The 25,921-nt window shown below is 38.9% G+C and overlaps 1 protein-coding gene across 2 annotated transcripts in view; it reads right to left on the bottom strand.

The window, feature by feature from the left end:
* LOC134353658 (low-density lipoprotein receptor-related protein 5-like) overlaps positions 1-25,921 on the bottom strand; it is a 235,482-nt gene that overhangs the window by 153,405 nt on the left and 56,156 nt on the right. For both annotated transcript variants that reach the window (XM_063061845.1, XM_063061847.1), the window contains exon 3: positions 10,993-11,190. In XM_063061845.1, coding sequence (XP_062917915.1) covers positions 10,993-11,190 — 198 coding nt within the window. The remainder of the gene's footprint in view (positions 1-10,992; positions 11,191-25,921) is intronic.

Genomic DNA, 25,921 nt, shown 5'->3' with positions numbered 1-25,921 from the left:
TGTCCAGGTCAGAATCAATATTTTTAAAAGTCAATCTGTGAATCCAGTCTTTAAATTGCTCTCCTTGCTGCAGCAATTTAAAAAACTATTTGGCCTTCCTTTGCGAGCTGGTATGACTGGCAGCTGAAGATGGAAGAACAGATGCACACCCACATTCTGCCATCCTGCTGCCTCTCAACTCCCTGTATTGCACACAGCACTGCAATTAATTTTATTGTTTGCCCATGCCGAGGTTAAGTTTCTCTGGTTGAAATTACCTTTAATCAATTTGAAGCAAGCCTTCTGTAAAATCCATTATTTTGGTTCTTCCTAGAGCTCTAAGAGACGACATTGCCTACAAGGGGGACTGGGATGTTACCCAGCCTGCCCATTTCATCATAGAAAAGGCTGGAGAATCATTCGTCTAAATAACACGACATTCCAATGTTCAGAATGCAGTTTCATGGCACAAAACCAGACGCAGCCAATATGCTGTACATAGGAAAAGCTTGATTTTGCACTGGCAAAGACAGACTCTCAGAAAACTGTAATGTTCTTCCTCAACAAACAATAGAAAATCTGCAGACGCTGGAAATCCCAGTAACACACACAAAATGCTGGAGGAACTCAGCAGGCCAGGCAGCATCTATGGAAAAAAGTATAGAGAACGTTTCAGGACGAAACCCTTTGGCAGGACTGGAGAAAAAAGCTGAGGAGTAGATTTAAAAGGTGGGGGGAGGGGAGAGAGAAACACAAGATGATAGGTGAAGCCAGGAGGAGGAGGGATGAAGCAAAGAGTTGGAAAGTTGATTGGTGAAAGAAACAGAAGGCTGTGGAAGAAAGAAAAGGCGGGTGGCGTACCAAAGGGAGGGGATGGACGGGTAAAAAGATAAGGTGGGAGAGGGATGGGAAATGAAGGACTGGGGGAGGTGGGGGGCATTTCCAAAAGTTAGGGCAATTGATGTTTATGCCATTAGGTCGGAGGCTATCCAAAAGGAATAAAGGTGTTGTCCCTTCAACCTAAGTGTGGCCTCAACACGACAGTGGAGGAAGCCAAGGATAGACATATCAGAATGGGAGCGGGAAATGGAATTAAAATAGTTGGCCATTGGGAGATCCTGCTTTTTCTGGTGGATGGAGAGTAGGCGCTCGACAAAGCAGTCTCTCAATTACATCAGATCTTACCGATATACAGGAGGCCATAACAGGAGCACCGGACACAGTATATCACCCCAACAGACACACAGGTGAAGTGTTGCCTCACCTGGAAGGACTGTTGAGGGCCCTGAATGGTAGTGATGGAGGAGGTGTACGGACAGGTATAGCACTTGTTCTGCTTGCAAGAATAAGTGCCTGGAGGGAGATCAGTGGAGAGGGATGAATGGACAAGGGAATTGCATAGGGAGTGATTCCTGTGGAAAGCAGAAAGTAGTGGGGAGGGAAAGATGTGTTTGGCGGTGGGATCCCATTGGAGGCGGCGGGAGTTTCGGATAATTATGTGCTGGATATGGATGCTGGTGGGGTGGTAAGTGAGGACCAAAGAATCCTATCCCTGGCAGGGTGTCGGGAGGATGGGGTAAGAGCAGACCTGAATGAAATGGAAGAGATGCCGTTGAGGGCAGGTTGAGGGCTTATGTTCTTCCTCAAATTCACATCTCAGGGGCTCGCCAGCCATTTCTTCCACTCCTCACTGCTTTCTGTAGGGATCACACCCTCCGTGATTTCCTTGTTCACTCATCCTTTCTCATCTCCAGGCACTTTAACCTGCAACCACTGTCCCCACTCCTCCTCTCTCACCACCATCCAGGCCCTAAGCAGCCCTTCCAGGTGAAGCAGAAATTCACATCTACCTCGGCTCTCAATGTGCCTCACCACATTGGTCAGACCAAGTATAGACTTGGCGACCACTTTGCTTCATCAACCATCGCCATCTGGAGCTCCCAGTCCCTGACCTCCTCGATCTCCTCCAGTGCCTGAAGACTACAACCCAGCATGAACTCTTGATTCTACAATTTCTGGTTCCTTGCTCCCCCCTCCATCCCTTTTCTCCCTCCTCCTACACCACCCTGCCAGCCATTCTAGCACCTTATCACCCTTTTTTTCTCTCCACTCCATCTGCTCATCAGTCACCACTCCTCCTACCTGGGCCACTCCTCATACAGTTCTTGCCTCCCCACTCCACCCTCCTTATTTGGTTCCCAGTTCTACTATCACTTCCCCTCAACTCCATCATCCGCAGTTTTTTGTTTTCTTCACGAAATATGTCCGAGCCTCAGTCACTATTTCAATTCGTCTCTCCTCACCTGGCTCCACCAATGACATAACTGTTAATGTTTTGGGTTGAGGCTGGGCATCAGGATGTTCTCTGCAGGCATAATGCAGATGTTAGAGAGCATAAAATATAAAAGCAAGAGTAGGCTATTTGATCCTTCATATAACTACCCTGTTCAATAAACTCAAGAGTGATTTTTTTTCAAATTGGCCTTCCACGTTCCTGTTTCAAGCCCATATTCCTTCATTCTCAAATATCCAAGGATTTATGCTTTCTGTCTTGAATATGCTCAATGACTAATCCTCTATAACTCCCTAGGTGAAGAAGTTTTTCCAATATGCAGGATCAAAAAAGGCTGCACAAACCTCCCCACCATCATTAAAGACATCTTCATAAGGCGATGCCTCAGGAAGGCAGCATCCATCATTAAAGACCCTCATCATCTGGGACATGCCCTCTTCTCATGACCACCATCAGGGAGTGGGCACAGGAGTTCGAATACACACACTCAACATTTTAGAAGTAGCTTCTTCCCCGCTGCCATCAGATTTTGGAACAGTCCATGAACAAATGAACATTACCGTGTTATTCCTTTTTTTGCACCATAGTTTTGCAATTTTTTATGTCTTGCACTGTCCTGATCTTGCAAACAACAAATTTCACATCATATCAACGATAATAAACCTGATTGTGACTCTGTTAAATTGTCAACACCTGATTTTTGATATTGTGAGCCCTTGTTCAAGACATCCTAGCTAGTGCAAAGATCTATCCTGTCAAGCCACGCAAGACCTTTGTATACTTCAATGAGATCATACCTAATTTTGCTAAACATCAGACAATATGTGACCAGACCACTCCATTTAATCTCTCTTCATAGTACAGTCCGCACTCCCTCCCAGACCCCTCACTTTCCAAGAGTTAATCTGGTAACCTTTGCTGTGCTCTCTCTACAGAAAAAATATACTTCCTTAGGAAAGGAGACCAAACATATATATAAATATTTCAGGGCCTTATATAATTAGAACATGGAACATTACAGTTCTGAAGCAGGTCCTGTGGTCCATGATATCAGTACTGACCATGATGTCAGTCCAAACTAATCCCAACTGCCTGTGTGGTCCGTATCCTTAATTTCCCTGCCTATTCTTGTGTATGTCTGAATGCATCAAACAGCATTATCATATCCGCTTCCATCACTTCACCAGGCAGCACATTCCCAACACCTACCGCTCTCAGTGTAAAAAAAATTGCCTTGAAAATCTCCTTCAGACTGTCCCTGTCACCTTAAAAGTTATGTCCTCTAATATATGAAATTTTGACTCTAGGAGAGGGACTCTGATGATCTACTATCTATCCATGTCTCTCAGAATTTTATATACTTCTTTCAGGTGGCCTCTCAGCCTCTAACACTCCAGAACAAGCAATCCAAGTTTGCCCAATCCCTCTATAAAGCTATAGATTCACCCTTCCCCCACCAAGATTCCTCTGTCCATCAATGTTCCTAAAGGTCCTGCCACTTTGCCATTTACTGTATGCTTTCCTCTTACATTTGACCTTGCAACATGTAACACTTCACACTTACCTAGTTTAAAACTCCATTTCCAACTGGTCTATATCCTTCTGAATTCTTAGACAACCTTTCTCATTATCTACTACTACACCAATTTTTGTGTGTTAACCTGATAGTATAAATTGACAAAGCTCCCAATCGTGTAGGATAACAATGAATAACACAGGGCAAAAAAAACTGAAGAAAAATCATGAAAAAGAAAAAAAAACCCATCCCCAAAAAAAACTAAACTAAGCAGAATTAGTCAACTAAACTAAAAGACTTGGGCAATTCTAACAACTTAAAAATGGGAAAGAAGAAAACCTTAGTGTCGAGAACTCCATTCCTCTCAACCAACAGTACAGAGAAATAAAATAAGTTTGGAAATGATCAAATTACATCAAGTGAAAATGCTGAATGAATGGCCTCCAAGTTTTTTCAAATTTATTGGAAGGGTCATAAACCACACTTCTAATTTTTTCCAAATTCAAACACACCATAGTTTGTGAAAACCAATGAAATACAGTAGGAGGGTTAATCTCTTTCCAATTCAGCAAAATGGATCTTCTAGCCATTAAAGTAAGAAATGCGATCATCCTGCGTGCTCTAGAGGTTAAATAATTTGAATCTATCATTGGTAATCCAAAGATAGCAGTAATTGGATGAGGTTGTAAGTCTATATTCAAAACCGTTGAAATAATGTCAAAAATATCTTTCCAATATTGTTCCAACAAAGGACATGACCAAAACATGTGAGTTAAAGAAGCTATCTCGAAATGACATCTATCACATATTGGATTAATATAAGAATAATAACGAGATAGTTCATCTTTGGACATGTGAGCCCTGTGCACTACTTTAAACTGTATCAACACATGTTTAGCACATATAGAGGATAAATTAACAAACTGAAGAATTTTTTCCCATTTTTCAATCGGTATAATAATCTTAAATTTTCTTTCCCAATCAGCTTTAATTTTATTGGAAACGACATAAATTCATAATTATATATAATTGCTACAACACTTTTCTGAGAAAGATTTAAATCTAAAATTTTTTCCAAAGTGTCCACTGGATATGGGTGTGGAAAATTAGGAGAAACAGTAATTAAAAAGTTTCTAATCTGTAGATATCTAAAAAAGTGAGTTCTGGGTAAGTTATATTTATTAGAAAGTTGATCAAAAGACATGAAACAATTATCCAAAAATAAATCACGAAAATGTATTATACCTTTGGTTTTCCAATCAAAGTAAGCTTGATCCATAGTGGAAGGTTGAAAAAGGAAATTAGATATAATAGGACTTGCTAAAATAAATTGATTAAACCCAAAAAATCTTCGGAATTGAAACCATATACGTAAAGTATGCTTAACTATTGGAAGATTCATTTGTTTATAGAATTTAGAAGAAGTAAAAGGAAGCGAAGTTCCTAAAACCGAACCCAAAGAAAACCTTTGTAATGAATTACATTCAAGATTTACCCAATGTGGATTTAAAGATACATCCAAATCTTGTAACCAAAATTTTAAATATCGAATATTAATTGCCCAATAATAGAATTTAAAATTCGGGAGGGCGAGCCCCCCTTCCTTTTTAGATTTCTGTAAATACCTTTTACCTAACCTAGGATTTTTGTTCTGCCATATATATGAGGAAATTTTTGAGTCTACATTATCGAAAAAAGATTTTGGGATAAAAATTGGAACCGATTGAAATACATATAGAGATTTGGGCAAAATGATCATCTTAATAGCATTAATCTGACCAATCAAAGACAAAGAGATTGGTGACCATTTAGTAAACAGAAGTTTAATCTGATCAATTAAAGGTAAAAAATTAGCTTTAAATAAGTCTTTATACTTTTTCGTAATTGTTATCCCTAAATATATAAATGAATCAGTAACCAATTTAAATGGTAAACGTCCATAAATAGGTACCTGCTTATTTAGGGGGAATAATTCACTCTTATTAAGATTCAATTTGTAACCAGAAAAACTACTAAATTGAGCCAACAAACCTAGAATAGCAGGAATTGACTTCTCCAGATTAGAGATGTATAACAACAAATCATCTGCATATAGTGATCATTTATGTATCTCGTTTCCGCGGGTAATACCAAAAATATTGGGCGAGTCGCGGATAGCAATTGCTGAAGGTTCAAAGGCGATATTGAATAGTAAGGGACTAAGAGGACATCCTTGCCTAGTACCACGAAAAAGACGAAAAAAAGGAGATTTATGATTATTAGTACAAACCGAGGCTACCGGGGAGTAATATAACAATTCATTCCAAGATATAAATGTCAAACTAAAATTAAATTTCTCAAGGACACTAAATAAATAAGGCCATTCGACTCTGTCAAAGGCTTTCTCAGCATCTAATGAGATAATACATTCCGGGGTAGTAAGTGAGGGGGTATAAACAATATTCATTAACCTCCTAATATTAAAGGATGAATAATGATTTTTAATAAATCCGGTTTGATCCATAGATATAATTTGAGGTAATACCTTCTCTAACCTAGTTGCGAGAATTTTTGAAAAAATTTTTGAATCTACATTCAAAAGAGATATCAGTCTGTATAATGCACAATCAGTAGGATCTTTATTCTTTTTAAGAATTAAGGAGATAGAGGCTTCATAAAACGATTGTGGTAATTTACCTAAACTGATTGCTTCTTTGAATATTCTAGACAACCTCGGAGAGAGAATAGAGGAAAAGAATTTTAAAAATTCCACTGTAAACCCGTCCGGACCAGGGGCTTTACCAGAATTCAATGATGAGATTGCAGTTATTATTTCTTCCTCTGTAATGGGAGTTTCTAATGATAAGCAATCTTCGGGTGATACTTTTGGAAAATTCAGCTTACTTAGAAAATCATGCATGATATTAAAATCATGAGGAAAATCAGAGAGGTATAAAATTCTTGAAAGGTTTTGTTTATCCCATCATGATCAACTGTCAAAGTATCATCGTGTTTACGAATCTTAGTAATTTGACGTTTAACCGAGTCGAATTTCAATTGATTAGCCAATAATTTACCCGATTTGGTCTTACAATTACTCATTTTAAGTGCAATAATGTATCTCCTACTATTTGTATTATTGCTATGTTATGTTTTCATTCTATGAAATTAATAAAAAGATTGAAAAAGAAAGTGAATTAACCTGCCTACATAAAAACACACACACACACACACACACACACACACACACACACACACACACATGCACGCACACACACACGCACGCAGACGCGCACGCACGCACACAGGATGGATTCTAGTTTATCGGGACAGCTGTGCTTATTTGGGACAACTCAACGTGCAAAATCTAAATTGAGAACATATTCCCTTTGTTTATTTGGCACAGTATGCCAGTCAGATGGGCAGGAGATTGTTCCCAAACAATTTCTGACTAGCATCAGTCATATGCACTTGCATGGCTGTTAGACCCTTATAGTGATCAGCTTTTAAATACCATCAGTTGCATGTGTTTGTGTTCAAAATGCAGCAATTTTTGTCAGTGATAGTTGGTGAAAAATAAGCGGTAACGACAATTCAGAACTGTTTAGCTCGTTGTGGTTTCAAGCATTAAGGTTTGGAGAAGCCAGAGATGGCCGGGGGTGAAAATGAAATGATTTCACTACTTCAACAAGTTACTACAAAGAATTTGAAGGTGTTGACAATCATCATAAATGTTACAATGAAAATGAAGATTTGGAGGATGCAATCATCGAAAGCGTCATATGAAGGCAGTCCATTATCTACGCGAGGTGTCTGTGTGGATTTTGTACATTTACAGTCAATCAAAAGAATACAGCAGCATGCACTGGATGAATTCCTCTGATGATAACTATGAGGAACTAATACACAGTTTGATAGTATTGCTGCAGTATTGGTAGTGTTCTCATTAGTTCTGTATGTCACTTAAATATATAATTTTGAGTTAATTGGTAGTTTGTCTTTTTTGAACCTTTTTAACTATTTCCATACAACTCTGGCTAACTGGGGCAATACATTTTGCCAGCAATCTGTAGAAATACTACAGTTCTGTGCAAAAGCCTTAGGCACCCTGTATAGACAGTGTATACACACACAAACAGAGATACCAGCCGATAAACTGTCAGCAAAAAGGGGCTGGTCATTGACATCAGACGGCAGTGGGAGTTTGGGCTTTTGGTGGTGGTGTTCGGGGGGGGGGGGGAATAGGTGGGGATGTAGTGCACAAGAGCTTCGAGCTTCGAGTTCCTGGGACTGAACATCACTAATCGTCTATCCTGGTCCAACCAAGTAAATGCCACAGCCAAGAAAGCTCAACAGTATCTCCAATTCCCAAGGAGGCTAAAGAAATTTGTCATTTCCCCATTAACCCTTACCAATTTTTATCGATGCATCCTACCCAGATGCATAATGTCTTAATATATCAATTGCTCTCCACATGACCACAAAAATCTGCAGAGAGTTGTGGACACAACTCAGCACGTCACAGAAGCTAGCCTCCTCTCTATGGAGTTGGTCTATACTACTCGCTGCCCCAATAAAGCAGCCAGTATAATCAAGGACCCACCCACCCCAGACATACTGTCTTCTCCTCTCTTCCATCGGGCAGAAGATACAAAAGCTTGAAAGCACATACCATCAGCCTGAAGGACAGCTTCTACCCTGCTGTTAAAAAAAACATTAAGTAGTTCTCTGGTATGATAAGATAGACTCTTGACCTCACAATCTACCTCATTATGACCTTGCACCTTATGGTTTACCTACCTTGCATTTGCTTTATAACTGTTACATCTTATTCTGCATTGTTGTTGCTTTACCTGGTAGGCACTGTGTATCTGTATGAACAGTACGCAAAACAAACTTTTCACTGATTCTCAGTGCACATGACAATAGTAAACCAACTCCAATTCCTTACTTGATCTGATGTCAACCTTCCCCTCCATCTCTCCACTTGCTGGGCTACCATTCTGGTTCCCATGCTCCCTACTACACCAGTTTAATCCATCCTGACCAGCACTGGCAGACCTCCCTGTAAGGATATTGAGACCCCTCCAGTATAGGTGCAACCCGTTCTTCTGGTGTAGTTCCTACCTGCCCTGGATGAGAGTTTAGTGACACATGCACCTAAATCTCTCCCACTTGCACCAGCTCCTTAGCCGCACATTAATCTTCCTATTTCCTTCCTGACCAGCACATGGCACAGGGTGTACTCCTGAGACTGCAATCCCATAATTTATTCTTTTACTCAAATTCACTTGTATGAAGAAAACATTATGAAATCTGTCACCTTCATTATTGCTTGCTATACATGCATGATGACTTTCTGTGATCAACTTACAAGACTAACACTTCTTATTCTCTTGATTGCTGTTCCTCTCTGGGCCTTGTGGCACATCGGGTGGCAACCTTGCCGTTTCATTAGCATTTGTCTGTTTTTTTTAATGAGGCTGGGTCGCGAGCTCAACATCCAAGCCAGCACAGATGGAAAGCGTACAAGGAGCCGGCCAGATTCAAACCCAGGACCACAGGCCTCCAAGTCCGATGCTGATGCCACTATAACACCAATTGGCATGTTCTCTGGATACTACTGGATAGTTTCCTACAAATTCTGGATCATAATGAACACCCTTTTTAATCCTCTAAAATCAACAAAGTCAACTAAGAAAGACTTTATAGTAGGGATGTGGTTTTATATGGCCTTTGAAGGTTACACAATCTGGAAAGGAATTTACTCGCAATAATGAAAAGCAAAGAGGTTAACTATTTCAAATTGAGGAATTAGTATCAGTAAAAAGTACAGTGCGAAATACAAGTGTCCCCCGCTTCTCGAATGCTCGCTTTATGACACCTTATGACGAAAGACCTACATTAGTTACCTGTTTTCGCTAACAGAAGGTGTTTTCACTGTTAGGAGAAAAGGCAGTGCGTGCCCCGAGCATCCAAGCTCCTCCCCCGGAACTGCATTCTAGCCGGCATTGCTTAAGCACATGCCTGTGAGCATCTATGCTTTATGTCAATTTATTTTGAGCATCCGTTAGCAAGATGAGTTCTAAGGTATTGGAAAAGCCTAAAAGAGCACATAAAGGTGTTACACTTAGTGTAAAACTAAACATAATTAAGCGTTTCGATCGTGGTGAACGAAGTAAGGACAAAGTGAGTTTGGCTTGTGGAAGTTGACGAAGATAATGTTGAAGAGGTTTTGGCATCCCATGACCAAGAACTGATAGATGAAGAGCTGATGCAACTGGAAGAGGAAAGGATAATAATCGAAACCGAATGTATTGCCTCTGATCTGGGCCAACATTTACGTGCCAGGCAAAACCTAATTAATTAGCTTGTTTATTCGGCTATTTTCTTAAAGATGTGCTGGGTGCGTCCCAGCCACCACTGCACCCCTGCATGCTTCGTGGATCGGTATCGGTCCGCAGCCTGGAGGTTGGGGACCACTGCACCACCCCAACCTCCGACGACTCAGCCTAACACACCATCATCAGTGTGCTCGGCGCTGACTTCCCGATTCCAGTAAGTGATAATACACTGTACATACATTATTTCTACTTTATATAGGCTGTGTATTTTTATGTGTTAATTTGGTATGATTTGGCAGCTTCATAGCTTAAAGATTACTAGAGTGTTTCTGCCAAGAGCGCTTGCGTGAGATTTCTGCTACAGTGGACAGTGCGGCAAAGATTGTAGAGAAGTATTTCTACTTTATATAGGCTGTGTATTTATCATATCATTCCTGCTTTTACTATATGTTACTGTTATTTTAGGATTTATGTGTTATTTGGCATGATTTGGTAAGTTATTTTTTGGGTCTGCGAATGCTCACAAATTTTTCCCATATAAATAAATGGTAATTGCTTCTTCACTTTATGACATTCCGGCTTATGAACCGTTTCATAGGAACGCGCTACCTTCGGATGGCGAGGGAAACCTGTATTACCAATCTGAAAGTCTGATGTTCTATAAATATTAAAACTATAGTTCTAGTGTAACAGGAAATGTAACAATGTATTTCAAACATTATGCATATGCAAAAATGTGCTTTCAGTTACATTAAATAGCTACAATGCAGTTATTTTGAATAGAACAAGCCATCAATGTGGTACAGTATATTAGAATAAGAACAGCAAAGCAACTGTATTAGAATCATAGTGTAACTGACAAATACTTGAATGAAAATTACCTGGAAGAGCCATCCAAGTTGGATCTATGAATAAAACTCAGCTTTGCATCTGCCCAATAAAGTTTCTGTTCTTCGATGTCAATTGTCAGTCCATTTGGCCAGTAAATATCAGAGTCCACAATGACAGAGCGACTACTCCCATCCATGCCAGCTCGTTCAATTCGAGGAATTTCACCCCAGTCTGTCCAGTACATGTATCTATGAAAATATACAGAGAAGAAATGCTGAAAAAACCTAACAGGGATAGACTTTGTTCTACTTTAGCGTAGTCCCAAGTAATATCTGGTGCATTAGGTATAAAATCCACTGAGGCAAAGATATTACATTGCTGTAACATCTGCATAGCGACAAATAATTATTTTGCACAACTGATCTTCTTTATCCAGTACCGAAAGCTCACTTTTCACAGCTTCAAAAATACATACTCTTACGATTTGCAAGCTTAGCTTTGCAAAAAATGCAAGTTATTTTTATCCATACATTTCTCTGTTGAAATTTATAATGAGCACATAGAATGTATCTACACCGTATCCAGGTAAAAGGTGATTATTAATTAGGGAAGCTAAACATTACATTTACAAACTTACCATGACCTCAATTTTTTTAAGAATGAAACTTCAGTCAGAATTCTCTTAACCAAATTGTACTTGGCTATCCTCACGACTTTGTTTCTACTTAGTTAAGACCTTGGTGTGATATTTAACAGACATGGAAGAACTCAGGTGTAGTATGACTGTGTTGCACTGTACCAAGACAATATTCAAATTATACAAAGCTTCAATATCGTGCCAGAACTTTCTGAATCAGAATATAGACTTGCTATGAGAATGGTTTAGAATGCCGAAAAAGAATGAAATACTATACAAAGGATTTTTGTTTTATCACCTCTCTCCATGTAAAGCTCCACCAGCTACTCAATGCCCAAAGTTTTAAACTCAAGCATTTACCCTACCAATACTTTCACTTTTTAATTTTTTTCTCTAGTTCAAGCCCGTCAAGTTGAGATCTTTCCTGCCATAACTAAATAGAAAATTTATGGTTCTCTCAACAAAGTCACATTGGTGGTAGAAAGGTAGAGATCTGTGTTTTCATCTGAAATGTAAAGTTTAGTCAATGCTACGAAATATACAGAATTGAAATGAAGTTTTTCCACTGTGTCAATAGCATTCAAAAGGCACAAACTGTGACAATGCAAAACGAGACAAAGGCCAGAGAAATAGAGCGAGAAAAAAAATCTAAAGTTGAGAAAGACATAATGAAAACAGGCAGATAGGCAAAGGCAGGGAGACACTCAATTCATTCTGATATAGACAGTGATGAGAAGGGCCACATACCAGGCAAAGAGAAAAAAGAAAGAACAGCTAAGGCTTTGACTTTGATGTTGACATGGTTGAATTGTTTACATTGTGAAGATTGTTCCAGACAGCAGAGAATGCTAGCTTATAGAATCACAGAAGCCAATTTTCGTGAAATTCTGTATAAAACTTAAGAGAAATAAATTAAACTTTTGCTGATTTTTCCAAGTTTTTACAGAACATCCGCTGACTGATTAAATGGATAATCATTGCCAAACACTTCAAACCCATTTGGTATGTGAGCAATCAGAGCTGCATAAAATAGCTATGAATTATTTGTTTCCTAACTTTTTTTCCTGCTCTATCCTCTGGGAAAATACTGAGTGTCCCTGCAGGAATAGCTTGCCCAAGATCAGAGTTTATAAGAAAACGGCCAATAAATCACATCCTAGCACTTCATGTCAAGGCATGCTGAAACACCACAATAACTATCTGGATCTTGTTGTGTTGCTCACAATCTGGCACCTTTTTAAAAAATATATAAATACTGTCACTGTTGAACTGTTGAGCAACGCAGCACAGGATAAGATTGATTAATGGCATAGAAAAGTAGAAAAAAATTTGTTTGCTGGCTTTTAACACTGCACGCTATTCTTCCACGGTATGATTCCCTCTTTGAACTTTTTAATCAAAGATACACTGACAACTAATTGTAGAACCTTTGTACCGTAAGGGGATAGTGAATCCAATCCGGGAATTTGCCACTCAACAGAATGGACAAGGATGGAGTAAAACAAGAAATCTGTATGAAATTAGTTCCAAAATTTTGAACATTACGTAGAAGGTAGCAGTTTAATTGGGGTAATGCCAAAAAAAATTAATGGCTCTTATCAGTGAAACACAACGCACACAATCTCATTCCCATGGCACGAAGCACTAACTGATCAGAACTGAAAGTGGGGGGAAATGATGAATAAAGGGTCATTCATGTTAATACTTCCTTTTACGGCAGGTCAAAATGAGGAGTGGTTTGAATGTTGCATTTATATATCCACAGTGCACTGAAGATGTAATGGTGGAATAAAGAACCTTGTGAGGTAAATGTAAAAGAAACCCAAATGAACTCATCGCAGTAATTCTCTCAGCGTTTTAATCAATGTTTATCCTTCAAGAAGTATTTAAAAACCTCCTAACAGACAACCAACAGTTCACTTTTATCACCAATACATGGATTTCCTAAAGTTATAAAAGGTGTCAAGATGCTTTATTCATTTTAGAGATTTTACCAATGCTGACTAGATCAGCATTTATGATCCTTCATTAATTTCAATAAGGTGATGGAAAGTTGCCTTCTTGAATCATTGCAGTCCTACAACATAGGTGTTCCTATTGGATCCGAAGGTCCATAAGTTACACAGCTCTAAGGAAGGAAAAACAAACTATTTCCAAACCAACACAGTGCCCCCACTTTAATAGAGAACTCTCTTCTGCCTCTGCTTTTTGGCCTCATGGTGCAGACGGGTTGTGGTTCTTGTTAAACAGGTGTATCCTTTATGAACATTATGCAGCTTCAAGTGTTGGAGATGCACCATTCCAAGCATGCTGAGAGTAATTTTGAAAAGTATAACAAAACCAACTTAAGCCTTTAAAATACAGCAATATTCCGAATGAAAACATTTTTGCCTCGATCTACTCATTACTTAAGGTACACCAACACCGGACCTGAGTTAACTATCACATTCTGCAAGCATATTCCAAGAAGATTCCCCATTTTCACTAAAAAAAAGTCTCACTTCTGCTCTTTCTGACAGTAAACAAAATATAAATTACATGTTGCAACATTTCAACACAAAATGCGGACAAACATGATCAATTATTTATAAAGCTGCTCCTCTGATAAAACATTATTAATTTCTACCCATTATATCATAAAATTAATGAACAATTATATTGTAGCCAGCATAGGATCTTTTATTAATTTATGCACTGCATTATACTAGCATAATTTAAAAGGACAAAGATTTTTCCTTAGCTTTTCAAATTAACTTCAATTGTTGGCTAAATCACAACATGAAGTTTTCCTTATTGATTCTAATCAGTTTGAGATACAAAATCTGAACTTCAAAATTATGCCACATGAAATGACTTTACAATTGCTACACACATCGATCTGAAACTTACAGCCATTTTACACAGGGTACTGATTCATTTTAAACTGAGAGATTAGTCCCAAACAGGAGTAGCATCCACATTCCTATAAGCAACAGTGCTCTAATATAAAAACACAGTATAATTGTCCAAGCTTACTTTGTGATTGGGCCAGTGGAGGTCAAGACAAAGGAAACAGTAAGTAAACAGAAGGATGTTAAAATGAAGAAGCAAAAAGCATGAAAATATCATCAAGAAAAAAAACAAAACAAAGAAAAAGAGGGTATCAGCTAAAAAAAAGTAAAGCCATAGGAATGACAATGGAAATGAAGGCATCAGGAAAGCAACTTAATGGAAACTAAGAATGAACGTATCTATCACTTTAAAACGTTTCTTCTGCTACCAAGCAAGAGATAAATTTAACTTCCTTTGATGTGTTTACACAACCATAAATAGCAAGTTTTAATCAAAATGCTTGTGCATTTAAACAAACCATTAATAAGAAATGACCGTATTTTGTTTGGAAATCTAAACTTGGTGACAGTGATTAACCACTGCTGGACTGTTTCTCAGCAGCACACATTTCCATCTATGAAGTATTAGAAATGGGATTTGGAGGGGTGGGGTGATATGTAGAGATCTGTGGTCATCTTCCTTGTGACAATTATATGTTTACTGCAATTTGACTTAGTTTGATGAACCTTAAACATGTCTCTATAAGCAACTTTGAAAAGGGAATTTGAATCACCAATTTCCGACTGAAACCACATTCATTTTCTCTACAAAAGCAAATCCAGCAGCACTCGCAATTCACTGAATCCTTTTGAACTATGTTTCTTGTATGAACATGTAATGAGTGCTTTTCTTATTTTGAAGTTTAGACCAGTTCTTTCTATAATATTAACATGAATTATCTTCTAACTCAGAAGTGTACAGCAGGGGTAGATGAAAAACTACATTAATGTATCTTTTATAGCCTTATGGCCAATGAAGTTCACATAATTAGTTCAGCACTTTTGAAACTTGGAACCAGCAACATTCAGAGAAAACAATAAAATATAATATCATAATGTATAGCATATACCTTAAAATATACAGCATCTTAAAGGGAGTACAGTTACAAAGTGTTCCTTAAGCACTCATTTTCCTAACCTTAGAATTACTAAAACGTCCAATAAAAAAGCAAGAGAACTGCAGATTTTGTAAATCTGAAATAGAAACAGTAAATACTGTTTTTCTCTCTCCATAGATACTGCTCGACCTGCTATGAGTCCCTGCTTCTCTGTTTTGATACTAAAACATAAAATATAGGTCAATTTAATTGGACAGTCTGCAGGACACAAATGTGAATTATGAGGGTGAAAAAAACATGAAATACACAGGCATTGAAATAATAATTTCTAAAAATAAAAAACAAAATCTCACAAACACTTAGCTCAATGCAGAGTATCTGTGGAGAGCAAAATAAAAGTCATTGCTTAAGGTCAGTGACTTTTCTGAATCCATTACTTACACCAACTTAACTTAATTATAGGTATAAACAAATGAATTAATTGGGAATTGGAGCAAAAGTTAGAGTTGTAGGAAAATAAGAATAAATAAAATTCCTGAATTGTGTTCTTTTTCCAGGCATAATTTGTAAATAGGCAAATCTACCAATAATAAAACCAAAAATCCTTTGTCAGGTAGCATGCAATGCACACAAAAAGTGACAATCAAAGAAAACCAGTTTGTAGCATTACTGTTAGTAGGCCTGTAATAAGTTTGTACTTTTCCAATGGTGGGCATGATACAGTTGTTTACTACTCTGTAAAGTTCCTAGATGTGATATGTTAGATTTTTCCTTGTTGCTTTATATCAGGGACTTTCCAATATTAAGCCAGAAGTATAGTGCCTACAGCAAAATATTACAGTGACATATAATTATATTCTATGTATGCCAAAAAGCATATATTATAGATGTCAAGTAAGGGAAAAGCCTGACAATTGTGTATTGCTTGACTGCAAGAAGTCCCCAAATCACCTCACAATCAATTAAAAAAATAAGCTTTAGCCACATGTTCAACATGTTGGAAAAGACTTGCACCTTTTTCCATTAACAATTATAAATGATCAGAATGCTTGGTTCCAAATCTCATTATAGCCTTGGCTGAGAAATGTTTATGGACATGGCCCTAAAATCCACTGCTAAGAAGACAATGACTGTCCAAGGCATCAAGGTAGTGTTTGGCAGAAAATAAAATCAAGGAGCTTCACCAAGATTGAAGTCAAAGTGATTCAAGGTGGAAACTCTGCAATGGCAATAGTCATGCTCACAAGTGTCAGACATCTCAGATCCAGCACATTAATGCAGAACTTTCTTAGGGATGTGTTATGGCTCTAATTATCTTTAGCTGCTTCATCAATGATCTGTCCATCATAATAAAGGTCCGAAATGGAGAAGTAAGAGATTAAATTCTATTTGTATTTCCTCAGCATAAACAGTTTGAATCAGCATGCACAAAGATCTGGAAAGTAACATACAGTGTGTGCCACATAACTCTGCCATTCTCCAGGAAAAGAGGCTCTAATCACCACTCCTTGCTATTCAACATCATTATCATTGGTGACTGCCACTCCACCAGCTTCCTTGGAGTACACAAATACTCAAAAGTACCAGTTAAATAAATACTGTTGGTACAAGAACTGGTCAGAGCTCAGGTCTGCATGTAGTAGGTGGCTTGCAATTCCTCAAATGTTTTCCATTATCCATAGCACACAATATGGTGGTGTGACAGAACACTCTTCATTTGCCTGGATGAGCACAACTCCACTAGATGCTTGAGGTCATCTACAGCAAAGCAGCCTACTTGATTCAATCTGATCTTTTAGGAAATATTCATTCCCTCCACCACTGATATACTGTGATGGTAGACTATATCCACTACAAAGTCACTGCAGCAACTCTGCCAGGTTGGAAAGCACCTCTTTAATCTGGAGTTTTTACCATGTGGGAGGCCTGGGACAGCAGATGAATAGGAAAACCACCACCTGCAAGTTCCTTTAAATCACATAATCCTGACACTAAAGCATAACCACTATGCTATTATCATATTTCAATCCGGGAACGCCTCTTAAGGGCACTATTACAATAAGGATTGGACAAATCAGAGACAGTAATAGATCACCACCTTTGAACTTACTCAGAGATGGACAACGTAGGCTTGTCTTGATTGCTTACGTGACATAAAATGAATAAAAAGGATAATCTTAACAAAATGCATTGAATACCATGTATTTCTGCTAACTCTAGAAGGCAAAGAGTAACCAGTGCGGTGCCCAAAGGATCAGCACTGTATTTTATATTCTATATAAAATAAAATACATAATCTGTAATTATAATCTATATTTTAAATTAATGAGTTTGATGAAAGGCTGAGTGCGCTATAATCAAATTTACTGATGATACAAAGATAAACAGATTACCAAGCTTTGAGGAAGACACAAAGATTCTGCAAAAGGATATCAACAGGTGTAGTAATTCAGCAGAATTCAGCTTAACATAGAACATAGAATTGTACAGCACAGTACAGGCCCTTCGGCCCACAATGTTGTGCCGACCCTCAAACCCTGCCTCCCATATAAGCCCCTACCTTAAATTCCTCCATATACCTGTCTAGTAGTCTCTTAAACTTCACTAGTGTATCTGCCTTCACCACTGACTCGGGCAGTGCGTTCCACGCACCAACCACTCTCTGAGTAAAAAACCTTCCTCTAATATCCCCCTTGAACTTCCCACCTCTTACCTTAAGGCCATGTCCTCTTGTATTGAGCAGTGGTGCCCTGGGGAAGAGGCGCTGGCTGTCCACTCTATCTATTCCTCTTATTATCTTGTACACCCCTATCATGTCTCCTCTCATCCTCCTTCTCTCCAAAGAGTAAAGCCCTAGCTCATAGAGTATGATACCAAAAAAGTAATGTTATCCACTTTGGAGGGAAGAATGAAAAACAAAATATTATTTAAATGGAATGAAGCAACAGAAATTGTATAAAGGTATCTGGCAGTCTCTGTATACGAAACATGAAATGTTAGTAGAAAGTAATTATATTGGCTTTTAATGAAAATACTTCCCACAAAAAAGGGAGGTTTTGATGCAAATTTACAGTGACCTGAAGAGAGTTCACTTAGCACCTTATAAACAGAGCTAAACTCCATTCTTCAGGAAATACATATTCACTTGCATCAGAGGCAGCACAGAACAGGTTGGACCAAGATTTATTGGTGATTAGAAGAATGAGAAATTGTAAACATATTGAGATTTTTTAACAGTATTACAAGAAAAGCAATACAATTAACAAAAAAGAACAAACTTAATCAATACAACATATTCACAAGACCTTAGACTGAGTTACCGGATACTGTTGCCAATTAAGATCAGTTGGTTGGTTTACAACAGCTGCTGTCAAAAATTCAAAGAATTCAAATTGAAAAATAACTGAGACACAAAACAGAAAAGGACGATCAGCCATCTATGACAAGATACTGATTTATCATTGGTTAGGTTAAATGAAAGCTATTGTTATAATCATTGCTTTAGCTACAATTGGCTATGAAGCTCACTGTCCAGAATCCTAATATAAGGAAGTATCCAGTGATCACTCTCAGAGCAACAAAGTGTGATTACGTTGCTATGTTGTCATCTTCTTGCTTGTGTCCAAGCAGAGATTAGTCACGTAAACTAAGAATGTTTGAAGAAAATATTTACACTGGGCCACAAGAAGAAGAGATTCTGCAGATGCTGGAAATTCAGAGTAACACACCCAAAATGCTGGAGAAACTCAGCAGGTCAGGCAGCATCTATGGAGAGGAATATATAATCAACATTTCAGGCTATGACCTTTCATCAGTTCTGAAATGCAGAATGGACTTTAGCATCTTTGAAAAGAGAACACTAACATGTCAAGTTCAGATCCTCCATCAACACAGACTTGGTTTCTTTCTTCCCAGATGCAGCTTGACCTACTAAAGGCTTCCAGTATTTGCTCATTGTTCAGAATACCCACCTGAACATACAAATGCTGAACTTTGTTACGCTGGTGATTTCTCTGAAGCACTCCATGAGAAGTCCACTGACAGAATACAGAATGCAGCTTGCAGCAATTTTCTAAAAGTGACTCTGGGGAGCCTGCCTGCTGAACTTCTGCCAGGTTTCACCACATCAGAATCAAGTTTAATATCATTGGCATATGCCATGAAATGTGTTGATCTGCAGCAGCAGTACAGTGCAATACATAATAAAATGCTATAAATTACAGCAAGATATATATACATACATATATATGTATGTCTAGAGAGAGAGAGAGAGAGAGAGAGAGAGAGAGAGAGAGAGAGAGAGAGAGAGAGAGAGAGAGAGAGAGAGAGAGAGAGAGAGAGAGAGAGAGAGAGAGAGAGAGAGAGAGAGAGAGAGAGAGAGAGAGAGAGAGAGAGAGAGAAATAAGTAGTGCAATAAGGGAGAAGAAAATACTCAGGCTCCATACATAGGTTCATCGTCTATCCAGAAGTCTGATGGTAGAGGCAAAGAAGCTGTTCCTGAAGCATTGAATGGGTGTCTTCAGGCTCCTGTACCTCCTGCATGATGGTAGCAATGACAGAATGAGAGGAAGGCATGTCTTGGGAGATGGGGGGGCCTTAATGATGGATACCACCATTTAAAGGTGTCCTCAGTGCTGGAGAGACTAGTGCCCATGATAGAGCTGGCTGAGTTTACAACATTCTGCAGCTTCTTCTGATCCTGATCCTGTGCCCCTTCTGATCAGTGGTGCCTTCATGCCAGACAGTGATGCAACCAGTTAGAATGCTCCCCACGTTACATCTGTAGAAATTTGCTAGTTTTTGGTGACATGTCAAATCTCCTCAAACTCCGAATGAAATATAGCCACTGTCGTGCCTTCTTTGTAATTGCATCAATATGTTGGGCCCAGGATAGATCCTCAGAGATGATGACACCCAGGAACTTGAATCTGCTCACCCTTTCCATTGCTGATCCCTCGATGAGGACTGATCGGTGTTCCCTCATCTTCCCGTTCCTGAATACCACGATCGATTCCTTGGTCTTTCTGACGTTGAGTGCAAGGTTGCTGTTGCAACACCCTCAACCAGCTGATTTACTTCACTCCTGTATTTCTCCTCATCGCCATCTGAAATTCTGCCAAAACTGTTGTGTCGGCAAATTTATAGATGTGGTTTGCACTGTGCCTAGCCGCACCGTTATGGGTGTATAGAGAGTAGAGCAGTGGCTAAGCATGCATCCTTGACATGTGTCAGTGTTGACTGTCAGTGAGGAGAAGATGTTATTTCCAATCTGCACAGACTATGGTTTCCCAATCAGGAAGTCAAGGATCCATTTGCAGAGGAAGGTGTAGAGGTCTAGATTTTGGACCTTGTTGATTAGCACTGAGGATATGACAGTGTTGAACACCGAGCTGTAATCAACAAACAACAGCCTGGTGTAGGTAACCAGGTGGTTTAAGGCCAAGTTGAGAGCCAGTGAAATTGCATCCAATGGAGATGTATTGTAGCGATAGGCAAATTGCAGTGGATCCAGGTCATTGCTTGCCAGCTGATGGCATAGTGGCATCAGCGCCGGACTTTGGAGCGAAGGCTCCCGAGTTCGAATCCAGCCGGCTCCCTTACACGCTTTCCATCCGTGCTGGGTTCAGCGTCGAGCTAGCAACTCGGGCCTCATAAAAATAAGAAAGCCTGCTAAAAAAAATGCCATCACGACGGCGTCCCGATGACTCCAATCGGAGTTAAGGGCTTTCTTCTTCTTCTTCCAGGTCATTGCTTAGGCAGGAGATGATTCTGATGATGACCAACATCTCAAAGCACTTCATCACAAGGGATGTGAGGACAGATGGGCGAAGGTTGTTGGGGCAGCTCACCCTGCTCTTCTTGGTTGCAAGACACAAGAAGGTTATTCATTTGCAAGGAGGGAATAATTGTAAAGGAGAGGAGTAAATGTAACCTAATTTACTTCTTTGCTTGAAAGCTCTAATTAAAGAAGCATTTCACAAAATTTAAATTTTTTTTCAAAAGCAGAAGCATTCTCAAGCAGAGAACATAACAGCTACCACCAGATTCAATTATCTTCATCCTTTTTATGACGGGACTTGTCCTGGCTGGTCCACAAGATGATGCATGTGCAAATCCCTGCCACCATTGCAGTGCAGCACCATTTAGGATTGAGCTGGAATTTACCAACAAGTTAACCTCAAGGGATCTGCAAAATACATGATCATATTTCTACTGTGTTACTAAGGTTCACTACAGGCAGCAAGTTTTGACAAATTTGGATCACGACACCAACCACACTCCTCACCCTCATCTCAAACTTCCCATTGCATGAGTAACAGCTTTAAAAGGTCAAATGTCCCCAGATAGCAAGATAATGAGGCAACAAACATTCACGCAGTCCAAAATACCATAGAAGAGAACGATGTTCAGTCAGATTCCATGCCTGTGACATAGAATCAAAATACAGTGGATTCCGGTTAAGTGGGACTCATTGGGACCAATACATTTTGGCCCAATTAAGCAGCTGCCTAATTAGCTGAAGTTTCATGGAAATTGTTAAAAGGGTATAAAAAAGACAACCTACTGTTTTAACTCAGTAACAAATTATGTATTTAAATGAAATACAGAACAAATTAGTACACTACCAAAACTAATACAGTACTATAAACAGTTAATGATGGAGAAATTAACTGGAGTACACTGCTATGTATCTTTAATTGGCTATAAATGAACAAAAAAAGCACAGACACCTTGTGCAGATAATGCACCCTCAAAATCTTCATTTTCATTGTAGCATTCAAGATGACTGTCAATACCTTCAAATTATTCATACTTCCTAACTTGTTGAAGTAGTAAAATCATTACATTTTCACTTCTGGTCGTCCCTGGCATCTCCAAGCCTGAATGCTTGAAACCGTAGTGAGCAAAACAGTTCTGAATTATCTTACTGCTTATTTCTTGCCAACTAACAGTGACAAAAACCTCTGCTTTTTGTGTACAAATACATGCAAGTGATGCTATTTAAAAGCTATACACCCTAAGCAGCATGTAGTGCCTTAACAGCCACACTACGTGCACATGAATGACGCTAGCTTAGAAACTGTTCAGCAACAGTCTCTAATTAATCGGCATAGTGTCCCAAATAAAGGAAGGGAATCCCGGCTATTTTTATTCGATTGGATTTTGTTCTTTAATAGTTGTCCCAAATAAGCAGCTGCCTCAATTAACCAATGGCCCAATTAACCAGAATCCATTCTATATTTTCTTCAAGTCATGATAGGATGCAATTTTTTTCAACAATTCTAGCAAATGATACTTTGGGAAATCGATCTATGCATAAGGTTATTGAGCTGAAATGTTAAAAATCTATGAACTTACATGTACTCATAAGTTTTATTTACCTTTCACAGCACAAGTCCAATCCTTAACATAACTTGTCAGATATTAGATAGGGAACAACTGAGTCTTATAAGGATGGGAAATTCGCTGCTTGGATTCAGAATTGGCTTGCTCACAGAAGGCAGAGTTTGGCAGATGGTAGGAACTAGCCTCCCCAGCATCGAGGACACCTTCAAAAGCAATGCCTCAAAAAGGGGATATCCATCACTAAAGACTACCATCAATCAGAACTTGCCTTCGTCCCATTGCTACCATCAAGGAGGAGGTACAGGATCCTGAAGACACACACTCATCATTTTAGAAACAGCTTTTTCCCCTCTGCCATCAGATTTCTGAATGGACAGTAAACCCATTTACACTACCGAATTATTTTTTCTTGTTTGCACTACTTAATTAATTTATATATTTTTTCTATTTTTTTTATTATTCTCCCTGAAGGTCTGTGACTAGTGGTGTCCTGCCAAGTTCTGCTGAAGGGTCTCGGCCCAAAACATCGACTGTACTTTTTTCCATAGATGCTGCCCGGCCTGCTGAGTTCCTCCAGCACTTTGTTTGTGGTGTTCTGCAATGATTTGTTTACTCAATGAGATTTTTATAAATTACTTAGATAAGGAAGTGGAAGGGTGGGTTAGTAAGTCTGTAGATAACACAAAGGTTGGAGGTATTGTGAACAGTGAAGAGGGTTACCATAGGTTGTAATGGGACATAGGCAGGATGTAGAACTGGGTGGAGAAGTGGCAGATGGAGTTCGATCTGGAGAAGTGTGAAGTGATACACTTTGGAAGGTCAAACTTAAAGGAAAAGTACAAAGTTAATGGCAGGTGTCTTAGCAGAGTGGTGGAACAGAAGGATCTTGGGATCCCTCAGAGTTAACACACAAGTTGATAGTGTGGTTAAAAAGGTGTATGGTGTGTTGGCCTTCGTTAGCTGGGGGACTGAGTTCAAAAGCCACAAGGTACTGTTGTAGCTCTATAAAACTCTGGATAGATGACACTTGGAGCATTGTGTTTAGTTCTGGTCACCTTATTTTAGAAATGATATGGTAGCTTTAGAAAGAGTGCAGAGGTTTACGAGGATGCTGCCTGGATTAGAGAGCATGTCATATGAGGAAAGGTTGACTGAGCTAGGGCTTTTCTCGTTAGAGCAAGGGAGGATGAGAGGAGACTGCATAGAGGTCTATAGGATGATAAGAGGCATAGCTAGAGTGGACTCCCAGCAACTTCTCCCCAGTGTGGCAATGGCTAACACCAGAGGACGTAATTTTAAGGTGACTGGAAGAAAGCATCGTGGGGATGTCAGAAATAGTTTTTTTTTACACAGAGAGTATGTTAAATGCTCTGACAGGGTTGGTGGTAGAGGCAAACACATTAGAGACATTTTAGAGACTCTTAATTAAGCAGATAGATTAAAAAAAAAGTGGAGGGCTATGTGAAGGGGGTGGAATTAGATGGATCTTGGAGTGTTAAAAGATCGGTATAACATTGTGTGCTGAAGGGTCCTTACTTTGCTGTACTGTTCTACGTTCTACTATCATACATTAACAATGTGCCAAACTAATTCTAATCCAATAAATAACTGTTGAAATCTTGAACATGTAGGTGCATGCAAGATCAAAAACTAGATTGATTACATGATTATGTTGACTGGGGAAAAGAATTTAATTATTTTTCTGGACAAGAAATCATAAGCAGCTTGTGAAATAGCGTTAGGCTATTTGAAAATGTGATTCATCCAAAATCCAATCCTTTTCACTCCACAGACCAGAAAGTGAGACACTAAATAAAAAGTAACAACTTCAGAAGTTTACTTAATCATTTAAACCAAGGGCTGCCTCACCCAAAAGACATTATTTGAAACAATACATTAGTCCATCAGTAATGCACTGCATTTAGTTCTAAAAAGGTGGGAGCAGCGGAATCAAGGAGGAAGGCTGAATCTGGCATCCGAAGTGTCATTAAATGAATTAAATTAACAATGGAATCAACATTCTCTTATTTATTCTAGTGATTCTAGGCATCTTAAGTAATAATTTATTTATATTGTTATACTTCTAGCAGGTTGGGTGCATGTTAACTTTTGCAATTGAAAGCATAACCAGAATGAAGTCTCCAAGTTAATGTAAAACTCTGTTACTGTAAGACCAGAATCTCACACTCATATGCATGCTCAGTTAAACAGCCACTCAGTGAAGAAGTAAATAATAACACTTTTCTTTTAAAGTTTAAGGGATTTTAAAGTTAAGTAGGGCAATTGAGTTCAAGAGCCACAAGATAATGGTGCAGCTCTGTAAACTCTGGTTAGGCCACACTTGGCATATTGTGTTCAGTTCTGGTTGCTTCACTATAAGAATGTGGAAGCTTTAGACAGGGCTCAGAGAAATGACAGGGCGCTGCTTGGATTGGAGAATGTGTTGTGTGAGGAAAAGGTGCCCAAGGCTTTTGGAGTGGATGAGAGTAGACTTGATAGAGGTGTATAAGATTATGAGAAGCACAGATAGAGTGGATAACCAGTGCCTTTTTCCCAAGGCGGCAATGGCTAATACTACAGGACATCTGTTTCAAGTGTGTGGAGGAAAGCTTGAGGGGGGTGTTAGAAGTAGGCTCTTTTAGACAAAGAGTGTTGGGTGCCTGGAATGCACTGCCTGGTGTGATGGTCGAGGCTGATACAAAAGCGGTATTTAAAAGACTCTTAGATAGGCACATGGATGTCAGTAAAATGGACGGTTATGGGCTGTGTAGGAGGGAGGAGGTAGACTGATCATGCAGTATGTTCATATAGGCCAGCACAACATCGTGGGCCAAAGGGCCAATGCTGTGCTGTGGTGTTCTATATTCCACGCTCTATCTCAGCATGATTGATTGAATCCAATGTTCATGTATGCATGCTTACACACAACTATTGCTATTTGGGTCCACCTCAAATGGACAAACTAATTAGTTTCCTTGGCTACAGACCACAACAAGTTCAAAACAAGAAGTTTGGTCTGGACTTTTTTAAACTGAGTTCAGTCTTAAAACTGAATGTACTGCAAGTT

The sequence above is a fragment of the Mobula hypostoma genome, chromosome 11, assembly GCF_963921235.1.
Source record: "Mobula hypostoma chromosome 11, sMobHyp1.1, whole genome shotgun sequence".
Taxonomy (NCBI): Eukaryota; Metazoa; Chordata; class Chondrichthyes; order Myliobatiformes; family Myliobatidae; genus Mobula; species Mobula hypostoma.
This window is presented reverse-complemented; position numbering and strand designations above follow the sequence as displayed.